Source organism: Ptychodera flava, chromosome 4, assembly GCF_041260155.1.
Source record: "Ptychodera flava strain L36383 chromosome 4, AS_Pfla_20210202, whole genome shotgun sequence".
Taxonomy (NCBI): Eukaryota; Metazoa; Hemichordata; class Enteropneusta; family Ptychoderidae; genus Ptychodera; species Ptychodera flava.
This window is the reverse complement of record NC_091931.1, coordinates 23285255-23297435: the sequence shown is the minus strand read 5'-3', so window position 1 is coordinate 23297435 and position 12181 is coordinate 23285255. Positions and strand designations below refer to the sequence as shown.

Sequence of the window (12181 nt, the reverse complement as noted above, 5' to 3'; positions counted from 1 at the left end):
TTCAAAAAAGCTCGGAATTACAACGTGCTTAGGTGATAAGGTTCTGGCGATATAAAATGACGCCACCTGCACTCAGTTATCCTTCGGGTTTAATTGTTGCAAAATCTATCAAAGGAGAACGTTTGCAATTGATGCAGTTGGCGTTATTTTATCATAGTTTCTGAAAGCGTACAGAGTTCGAGCCGATGATCTAATGGAACAATGGCAAATCCCGTTGAGTAGAGGTAGCTGTCCCTGCTACCGTGCTGATCGCCCATGCCTCCGTTCGTCAAGAATTTGCTCGTAAATGACACGTGTTATGGCGTGGAAAATATATTTTAGTACTGAAATAGTAAAGTATATTCCTGCATTGTGTGAATTTTGACCAAGAGTCAATCAACAAATGAAATGCCAAAGTACAGGCATCCAAGACATCAATCATACAGGTTTTTAAAACACTCGCTCATCGATTTCGGGTTTCGCACATTTAACAAGTTTGTCGAGTTATTGTTCGTTACGGTTCGATTAAGACAGAACACTGATTTAAAAAATCGTTTTACTTCAGTCAGAGGCCGATGCAATGTACCCACACTATATTTTCTTAATGTAATTCCCTTTATTTAATCAAATTTTGACCCGATGACTCAGCAAAACCTTATGAATGAAACCCAAGATAGATGAATGGATGTCGAAAGTAATGTTTTGTCTCACGATAATTGAAACACCCGGTTCAAAGTTTCACATCAAAAACATCTGAGGCAACTTTCGTAAATGAACTTCCAAACAACAAGAACGGGAATCTGAAAAACAGAGCATTGTACCAAAAGAAAAGAACAGTTGACATCGACAAATACAACAACAATTATAATAATCTGAAGATATTTTTTTCAATCGACTTGGAGGCTTACTACAGCGAAACGTCAATACTTCTTGAAAAATTGCGTGTTGTTGGGGTAGTTTTCAAGGAAAATCTTTTCCTCTTTTAGCACCGCTAGATGAGGTAATAACGGTATTTTTTCGGTTAAAAGTGAGAAAGTTTGTTTATCTATGTGAGTACGAGTAGTATTGACAACATCGGCTTACAGAATAACGACTACAATACTATTAGTGGTAACAACAATAGCATTGTCAAAAAACAACAAAGCGACAAGCAAAGCTTGTTTTGTCGCGACTTTCGACAGATTGCAGTCTTGTTAGCGACCTAAAGCATCAATCCATTCTCGGGATGGATACCTTTTTATCCTTCACCATCGTAAAGTACAAGAAGCAATAATTGTGTCCATTGAAATAGACTACAGTACCGCATCGTTCACTGGTGGCATGCCGGTAAATATTACCGGGTGGCTCCAGCAGTCTTACCGTGGTCCCCCTTCTTACACTAAGAGAACAAGAGAAACAAGAGTTTCAAATTCATTTGCATTTTGCCATATTTGACCAAAATGTCTTCTCGATCCAATGTAGCTGAAATATTCTGACTTAGCAGTGACAAATTTACGTAACGACTAAATACCATACAAGGAATGTTACCCAAATCACAAAATTGCAGTATCGAATGTTCAGTATTGGTTAAAACTTACAGTTTACTCATTGCCTACGATTTTGCATTTGTAAATGTCCTTTTAAATGTTGTTTTATCAATCACATAGTCACACTTTATGTTTCTGACGTTATTCCAAAGAATTTGCACAGCAAGAGCACGCCTTCGATCCAAAGTATGACACTGTTGTCGTCGGCGTTAAAAGTTGCTCGGTCAAAAATCTAACCTCTTCCAATCTGCGTCGTCATAGTGACGGGCGCACCACAAGCCGAGAGTAACGCTTGGTATCACACACGTCGTTATGCAACTTGTAAACCGTATCTTGTTAGTTAACACAGAAGTTTCCAATTATTGAAGAAAAAAGGTTGACTTTATCCATAGAAATGGCTTTCCCCGCGTTGAAAGTTCGTAATAAAGTTTCCATTCAGCGATGATCTCCGATAATAACGAGATCTCATGAGACTTCGAAATTCGAAGTCAGTTACCGCCCGAGTGAAACAAATTCATCTTCATCATGCAACATTGGCGTGTCTGTATGGCTTATCTGAAGTGTGCGCCTTTCATATTGTCGGCAACATCGTCAAAATGTGCCGTGTGTCCCAGGACAATGTCGTGCAAACTTGCAGACACGCAAGGTCTCGCACAGAGTCTCGTACAGCTTTGATGGACTAGTGTCCCGGACCAGCACAGTGAAACTTGGTCGAACAAGTCTTCAATGAGTAATTTTTCACCCCGTTCTTCTCTCGAAGCGATATCAAATCGCGTTTCCCGGACTGCCGGCGGTTCTTTTTGCTGCTGTTCTCGTTTCGCGAGCGAAACTCGGACGCCAACCCTCGGAGTTTGCGCAGTATGTTCTTGTTCATGACGATGTAAATGATGGTGTTGACCATGCTGTTTGACATGGCAACGGCCTCGACGATGATGAAGATGTTTATGCTGTGCTTGAAACTGTTGAAGATGTCGATGTAGAAGTCCCTGTAAATGGTGAAGGCGTGAAAGGGCATCCAGCAGAGGGCGAACAGAAACACGACGACGACGAGAACCGTGACGGTTTTCCTCTTGGAGTCTCCGTGTCGCTGACTGGACCGCTGGTTTTGCGAGCCCGGCACCCGGTGCCGCCAAAGTTTCATGGCGATGCGCAGATAGCAGAAGGCCATTATCACCAGAGGCACGACGAACTCGAACAAAACAACAAACATTTCGTAGGCTTTGAGGAAGTTGATGTAGCGCTGCGGCCAGTTCTCTGCGCAGTAGAAGGACTTATAATCCTTGCCATAAGGTGTGAGGTCGGTGAATAACGCCGTGGGTATAACGACAAGGGACGAGATCAGCCAAACGACAATGGCGCCGATGGTTGCGGTTTTCACCCTGGTTCGAGGCGTCCACGGTTTGGAGCTAACAATGACGACATATCTAGGAGAGACAAAGAAAAAAACGAAATTACATATACAAAAATACTCATATGCAGCTTTTTGTGTTCAGACACACAAAAAATCATAAAATATTCAAACTGAAAGAGTTGGCGTTACGGACATTATTCATGTCGCCAAGATTTTCTCAAACTTTTTCACAAATAATCATATATATGGCTGTTGTTGAAAGCTGTGCCATAAATGAAAATGTCAGGATATCAATTATAAGTTGGTTTGCTTACAAAGCGGCCACTATCCAGGAAGGAAGATGTTTTTTTACGAGCATGTTTCATTGACTTAATTTATATAATTAACCGAGCTTTTACGACTCTGTCTTGAACAAATTAACCATTGAACAGAAAACAAACACAAATAATGGTTGTGTAACTAGTCAGTTATGAATATTAATTGTGACACTAAATAGTGGCATGTTTAAAGACATGTGTTAATATTTATGATGGAATGAATTCTTTTATCTGTATTCACATCCTTTGTATAATTGAAACCATGCCGCGTGACGCCGTTTATGTATCCGTCAGAAAAAATGACCACGACAATATCGCTAACCCTATAGTATTCAAGTTGACGATGGGTAACTTGTAGACATACGAAATAAACAGGGAATCCTAAACCACAGTTTACTGAAATTGTGACAATCAATAAAACACCAGCTGTCTTTCCGGATAGTGTCCGACTCCGCTTTGTATGCAAATCACTTCCATTTTGAGATTCCGGGATTTTAATTAATACGATCGGTGTCATCAACAGCTATAGACGTATGGGCAATTGCTTGAGATATTTCTCAACTCCTGATAAAATGAGTTGAAGAGGAAGACAATGTTGAGGTTTTTCTTAAAAATATAGCATGCCGTCCGGCAGGGACTCAGTCAGCTCCATCTATCAGCAAGATGAAATCATCAGGAAATAATCGGGGGTTTGGTCTGTTTTTTACGTTATTGGCCTCTCCAAGTCATTACATTTGAGGCATTGGTGCATCTGCAAAATACATTCGGAGGCTTAGAATCGGTATAATAGCTCTAATTTTGAAATACCATGTGCTCGTAGTTTAGAACGACTTTTAATGAATCGTTTATCGTTGGCAAAAGCTCTTGGCAAACCACGGTCGGCAATACAGTGGACAAGAGTCTCGGCACGATCAATACTCGTTGATAATCGCAATTTGATATCGTGATTACGAAAAGCGTGCGCCCTGCTGTCCTTATTGCTTTCTGTGCCAGGAATCGTCATCTTCGTCATTCAGTTGAGAAGACTCAGTTATCAGGCGGTAGGTCAAGATTGACTATTGGGAGACCGAATCGCTCATTTCGTCCGCGATCAGATAGATGTTACATGTAAGTGCCTTTTAGATCGAGAATTTCTAACCTTTAACCGACCAGTCTCTCAATCTTCTCATAGAGACGAATCGAAGGTCACATGATACAAGAAGCATCAATTAGAGACAGGTGATCAGTCAACGACAATCAAATGGTACATGTAAAATTCCCGGGCGAAAACATTTTCTAATCACATTGGGCGAATGCTAACATTTATTTTCAGTATGAGTGCGTTCATTTGGCACATTCTTGGCTTAAGTCCTGTATTTCAGGCTTTTAACAGTTAATTTGTGGGCGCGCACTATTCTCTCATTTAAATCCACATTAACCACCAACTCAGTAAAGCAGAAACAGCAACGAAATCTTCTTATCAGATGATCTACGACAGGGATTCTATTTGCATGCAAGTCGATCGAGAATCGGTCAATGCAGGGGTCAAAACGCTTGACGTTCATGATTGCCTAAGCAGGGGTCTTGCGTTTAGAGTCATCGAACGGTTGCATCACGGGAACTGCAGTATTTTGCAAACTGTAACCATTGTAGAATACAATGATTAGCGTATTTCTGAAACGAATTGCCGTGTACGTCTGCATTATCTCTTAGCCCTAAAGCCAAGTATTCCATACGGTCTGAAACCTTTTTTGTAGTTATCTTCTTTTACGTAATTTTATGAAAGCGATACACCATGCTTCAGTTTTTATCTACGATCAATTTGCTTAGAGTTTGTAACTAAGGCGAGTATCTGACAAAACGTTCGTATGTGAGAAAATCGACCCATTTATGTTGTAAACCTACGCGTTGACAGCAAGTAATCCTGGAACATTAGTCACGCGAGCGAGACAACGAACATATGACATAAAACTAGAGCATCCGTAATTAATTTAACAAATTTCACAAAATTGCGTAATAATGGCAGAAGATGACACTCACATCGAGGCATGTAATACAACCGATTACATGCGCAGATGTGAGTACAAATCAGTGCACTGATTTGAATAGGAACATCCGGGGAAGTTGCGGGCCTGTGAACGATGTACTGACCGGTTTCCGTGGTTACCCAGTCTAGTGAAGCCCGTCGACGTTTTCGACGTCAAAGTAGACGCTTAACGCTAGATTTAAAATATCCTTGCGCGCACTGCTATTTTGACTTTCGTTAAAATCCGTTCGATGTTGGTCGATAGGTAAAATTGTGTGAAAATATCCTGCAAGTAACTAAATGCCATACAGCAATAACTGTGAAGAAGCATGTAATGAAAATATCATTGCCTGAATACATAGGTTTATGTGCCCTCACAGTAGGAGACGATTTGCCCTCCTGGCGTCGGGCAAATTGTCCTCGCTCTTGGGCACATAAACCCATGTATTCAGGCAATAATATATAGTCAGTTTTTTTGCACATAAAAATGAACAAAACAAAACAGCAAACATCACTGAGACTAGATTCAAAATTATTAGCATATAAATTACAAGCTCAGATTTCTTCACACACAAACGTACAATTATTGTAATAAATCGTCGGGGAAAAAGTCTTTAAAGGGAGTATATATCACCACATTTACTGTTTGTGTTAAGCTTAGAACGTTCCAGTTAACTGCAAATAGCGGTAGAGGAAAACCCAATGTTGAAACCTCCCATAAATAATTCTCAGAGCTGCGGCGATTCGATCAAAATACTCCCTAGGCTACTGGTAATATGGTTTGCCAGGTACGTTTTGTCAGATACTTGCTTTACAGGCGTTACGTTTCCGTTTGTTAGAGGGTCAGTATCTGCAACCTCTTATATTCTTTGACACACACCAACTATTTACCTTGTCAACACAGCATGTACAGTATACGTGCAAAGTGCACGATGATCGTTGCCATTTGAATTGTAGTCTGGACCAGAATTCATCGTCAACAATAACATGGCAGTCAGTGCCTATACACATGTACAGACTGACTTGAAAAGCTGAATACTGTATATTTCAACATGCTTTGGGGAGTAGAATTAGAAACTGCAGTTGATATACAAAGAAACAGTGGAAAATACCAAAAGTGCAAACGTGTGTTGTAAAACAGACCTCGACTATACATACTGTAGGGTGAAGGTAAAGAACAGAATCTTGCATTTTCTGTCAAAATTATCTGTTGATATGTCAACTGTTCTAGTTCCGCTGTCCTATACTTGTTCTAGTTCCTGCTAGATCCACGTCCGTATTTGAGTACCTCCTTTTGGGTGTCAGTGACTGCGTTCTTGTTGTGTTGTTTTATTTTTTCATTTGTTTGTCCAGTGATACATATACTGATCAGGTAGTTAGATGTCGTAAAATTCCGGCAGAGAAATGTTCAGGCTCGCAAGGAAATCGAGCAATGACACTATTGTCATACCAAGATAATCGGGAAAGATATGGCAGTATGCTTACAGGTCTAGAACATCTTCGTTGCTTCTTCTACCTTCTCATCGACTATTTTCGAGCTACGTATTTTGCTCTTTTAAAATCACATTAGTAAAGAAAAGCAATATAACAGTCTGTCGTAAACTCCAAAGATTAACAATGCACCAACTATACCAGGGCATATTGTACTATCTTGTATGTGTAGGTAGCCGGTAGTTCATTGCCAAGTAGACCGAGAAACAAGCTACTGTTCATGCGTGGTAATACGTTTCATCCTGAAGCCAATAACCTTTTCCTACAAAACACGTCATCGGAATGTTCCAATTAGGTTGTATCGCATGTTCCTCGAGTCACCATTATAACAAATGCCAAGCACCAGATGAGTCCGCAATTGTGTCATTTTCTCGACCCTCGGAGGCTGCGACATCAAAAGGTACAAAATTACAGGTATGGTGGTCGCGGGAAGACGCAGAGGGACGCAATTTCAACAAACAGCGGAGTTCAGAAGTTCACCCAGTTCATCCCGAGCTCTGCTAATTCTACCCTCTGATTTTCCAACTGTGAGACTTACCGCGGCGCCCTTTTTGTGGAGCAAATGAGTTTATGCCGAGGGAAACTTTGTCTCCTCAATTAAGGTTCTTTGTTATTAAATTGTGTGCAGGCTTTAGGGCCCATCCCTCGTGACGCCAATTCATCGGAATTCCTAGTTCTTTTACACATGATATTTATGTCAGATAATGGTGATATTCAAACTTAGAGCAAAAAAAATGTCGGATGTTGTGAATCAGGGGCAAGGTTGGTCCCACAATGTCCCCTCCTAGACCTAACACGAATATAATGTCCTTCAACTTCTATTTCAAGATATGTTGTGATCAATGTAACTGTGAGATCTAAAACTGATAGAATTCTTGTGGATTTCAAGATTCACCTTTTTCGGGATTTATGTTATTTTTTCATCGACAAGATGTGACGATAACACGTTTCTTTTTCATCAAACAACGTCGTGACAGATTTATACAGATTATTATATACATTTGTAGCTGATTAAGACATAGAGAAACATTGATAGAGTGGCAACGGGTATTGTTTAAGGCGTGAAGCGGTTACGTAACCCATCCATGTTCGCCTCGCCTCAGGTTGCTCTCGCCTCTCTTTTCCGAAGAGTGCCGACCATGAATCCTTCGGTAATTTTCGGATTTTCGCCAATTGTTAAGCGAAAGTATGTTCGGCAAAGTTTGTGTTGTTGTTGTCGTGTGGTGCTGAGCAGAATTGACGTGCTGGCGAAAACGGGAGTGTTTTGAGCTTCAGGAAAATGAGTTTTACCGTTTTAAAAATTCCTCTCATATTTTTATGAATATATAATGAGTGTGTTTGAACCAAATGTGAAAGTCTTTTATCGATACTGTCTGGTTTTACTCAATGGTTTACGGTCAGTCATACCCTCTTTTACACGTGCGTCAAGGAAGGACATGTTTATGAAACTGCTGGCGTGTTATGTTTTGATTGGCGTGAAGCAGTGTTTCTGGCCTGAGAGCTCACAAAGTAACTATGGTTGCTACGCGACTGGCAGTACGATGCCATCTCGTCGTATTTTTCGCATAATCTCGTGTAATTATCAACAACAAACAAAGCCTCCAAAAAGTTTAACACCTTTGGAGCTCATTTTAATATGAAAAGCCAATAGTCTACCGAGACGACCATGGAACAAAAGGCATGCAAGCGTTGTTACTCTGTGATTAAGATGATCTATGCGTTTCATCTTCTGATATTAGAATATACTACAATAGCGTCTTTGGCTGAATCTTTTTAGGATTAAGTTCAGCAAATTTCGTATCGGATTAGTAGTTCAATAACTGAGCTAAGTTCTTGCAATTTTACTTCACTGCGATCTTTCCAGAAGCTGTAGAGTTCATGAAGCACACGCACATACACTCTCGCTACTGCACCGTGCACACGAGCTCAATCTGAGCAACGAAGTCGAAGACATCGCTAAACTGCGCGTCATATAACCTCAGTGACAATGCTGTCCACCAGCAAAGCTATCAACCCAGGGCAGAAACACCAGTAAAATCTCTCTCGTATTCGCACTCACGACGTACGGCACACAGTCACCTAGCGTAAACGACGTCACAGTAAAAACACTTTGACCCTAAAGAGGTGACTGTGTCTTAAAATATCCATCGTTGACATCTACTTTCCTGACGGTGTATCATTTAAACTATCGGTCTGAAAATCCATTGTCGATACTCAAAGGGATGCAAGAATTCGGTTCAACATTTATGGGTTGCCTCCTTCTCTCAGTCTGAGACAAATTACTACTTTTGAAAATTGTAGTGATCCGGTCACTCTCACACATGTAGCAAAAGCTCAGCTGATTGGTCAAGACACATCCAGATAGTAGCTGTGAAAATTTAAGCGCGGGAAAGGGAATCATGCCAACTGAGCGGGACAGTAAATTTCAAACTAATATGATATTGTTTTAGCTACGGAAAATGATGGATGAATGGTTTGGTCGTCTTGACTTAAGATCCCCCTCAAAAGATAAAATACGAATTAAGCGTCCTTCATATAGATGTAGAAATGTAAAGCCATATCAAACCGAGTACACATTTTTCCCACGCTTCGCTCGTGTGTACCAATTCTAAATATAAATGCATGCGGAATAATTTTCATATCCAGTGTTAAGCTATGATGAATAATATATATCATAACGATCTACACATGCCATGGATTACTGCGAAAGCTAAAAATAGATCCTGATAAAAATGCATTAAACTGAATGGAAATTGGGTTTTTTATTCATTTATTTATTTATTACTGCAATATAGATTCCATATGATAACAACTATGGTTTCCATCACCGGGAAAGCTTTTTGTTCCACTGCTGATAAAGGGCAATAAACTTGATAAGTGGAGCAGAATTTCCAATGTCCTGTTTCAGTGCTATGAAATATACACAAACGTTGATGAAGGTGAAGGACATTCTTGCTTTGAAAGGTATTTTCTATATCGCGAGGATTTGTCTGAGATTATTGACAAATTACCGTAAACCCGTCGGTCAGTCGAACAAGTCGCTTGGGCTATTACGTTAGCAGGCCGGCATTACGCAGCACCTGGTATACGGGGGATATCATGATTGATATTCCATGCACGGTGCCAGGAAAAAATGTCGTTTACAAGAACATCCAACATTCACTACAAGAGATCCACTCTTTGTTAATGTGCGGCATTTTATTGCAGTATTGTTTTTCAAACTTAGGGGAATATTATACGTTTTAATTCGTTCTCAGATCAAATTACTGGTGTAACATGTTTATAAGTAAAACATTGAGTGCAAAAGAAAATTGTGCCCTAGGCATTACTCGGGGAACTTCAAAAGGAACACCGTTTCATTATATATTTTTAGACTTAAATCCTATCACGCGATTATTTTACATGATTTTCGATATCACTGTAATATAATGTCGTTGATGTAAATTTAAGATGACCAGATATACGTTAATTCGGCGCATTGCCGAGGATTACGTACCAACAATTTAAGGAACTTGCACAAGGTGAGAGTTTGAGACATCCTATGCCTTAGGCATAAACTGTGTCCTGTGTTGCAACTATAATTTGTTTCTGCCTGTTAAAATTTGTAATCGTTGTTCGCTGCAAAGTTTGTCCCGGCGATCACTACTTCAAACATCCACAGCTGTTATAGATTTTGGAATGTCTGAGTTTTCACAATGACTTCGTGTTTATAAAGAAAGTAACAAAAAAGTTAAAAAGCTGCCTTATTTTCTATTATGCTGGTCAATCATGTTTGCATACTTTTGGTAAGAGAACCAGAGATTTGTTTCGCACAAGGATGCGGTCGCATGATTGAGCCCGTAGCTACACAATATTTTGAAACGAATCGGATTTCGTAAACTACTTCTTCAACCGAAGATATAGATCCATTCACAGTTGCGTCAGCTGTAGAGCTCTTTGATCAACTCTCTGCTGAGCGATTACTCACGTCACCGGTTTGTTTATTTATGAGCAAATATCCTATGATACAGATATAATACTGCCCATGAGACTTTTCACGCTGGCTGTCATTCAACCCTCGCAAAAGATGGGTAATCCATTGCGCATGAAATGATAATTACTTTGCATATTTAATAAACTTTTGTTCCGGAGCTGGTCGCGACGTGTGATAAAACAACTACTGATAGTATACCTCACGAAATAGTATTCGGAATCTTCTTACTGAGATGTACATATTGGTTTGATTTATTACCATGAAAGGTAGTAGTACACTACATAAGTCATAACAGGCAAATACAAAATTTACATTTCAGTTGTAATGTGGAGCCAGAAAATATAGCTGTTCGCTAGTTGAGCCTGGCCCATTTACAAAATTTAAATTAGTTAGGTTAACACGTACGCTGTTATACAAAGAGTTCTACAAGCATTATTTTATATTTATATGATATAAGTTCGATATCAGAGCGAGGTATTCCTGACAATTCTTACACAATGATGTGACGACTATTGTGATTTAACTAGTTCACTGTAGGTATTCCATATAAATGTATGACTTTCCTAGTCTGCCGTATGGCTGCAGATATTACTTTGTCTAATAACTGCCGCACATTTGAAAAAAAAACTTAGCCGTCAGCTATATGTATGCAAACGCATGGAAAACGTTGCCTCCCGTCGCTTCAGTCTACAAGTATATGCGGCGAATTATTCATTACAGTATTGCACCATTCCGGTGTAGTTTAGGTTTTGCCATAAAACAGGGAATTGCTATTTCCACAGACCTTGTCGTACCCATTCCTGATCAGTTGTTTTTGGCACATTTTAGCGCACAGGTGGTCGACACCTGTGATGACCAAGCATACGATACAGTAGAATTAAGACTGGACGCGATCACGTGTAACTAGATCTATCTGCCGATATCCAGGCTTTGCGAACCAGAATTCCTGCTTTCAAATCAGAAGACAATCCCGATTCTGACGGAGAATACGCGAATTTTGTCGTGTACGTCATGTATTTTCCAAAAAGTTCACTAAATACAGATGAAACGCAAGGTCTCTCGTCCTTTTTCTCTTTTCAAGAACGTGACGCAAATCTACTGTCAGCCAATGTAAGGTTTACAATATAAAGTGTGTCGATGGTCAGAGAAGTGAATGGAATTGTATCGTTCTATTTAATGCATAAATAAATAGAGTAAATAAGTAACCAATAATAGAGAAAATGAAGAACAAATAAATAAACAGTAAATAAATATAAATAAATAAATAAATAAATAAACAAATAAATGTACAAATCATTTTGTCTCAATTTCTACATAACTCTTACATGCTTATAAAGTGATATGGCACGGTCTTTTATGTTACTCTACTTTTTGGAGCTGTTATGATCCAATTACCGAATAAAAAGACAGGAATGTTCGAATACAACCCTGTTTTTGATCATACTAATTAGGACGACGATGATACGTTCGCCGTTCATACACTACATAGTGCGTGTTTTTGGTCCAAAGACATTGGACTTATTTTCTGCAATTGATCGC

General features: G+C 39.6%; 1 protein-coding gene across 1 annotated transcript in view; it reads right to left on the bottom strand.

The window, feature by feature from the left end:
- Positions 1-595: 595 nt before the first annotated feature.
- LOC139131215 (prokineticin receptor 2-like) overlaps positions 596-12181 on the bottom strand; it is a 49823-nt gene continuing 38237 nt past the window's right edge. Inside the window, exon 3 of the mRNA XM_070697187.1 lies at positions 596-2929. Within this exon, the coding sequence (XP_070553288.1) occupies positions 2185-2929 (745 nt within the window). The 3' untranslated portion in view covers positions 596-2184. The remainder of the gene's footprint in view (positions 2930-12181) is intronic.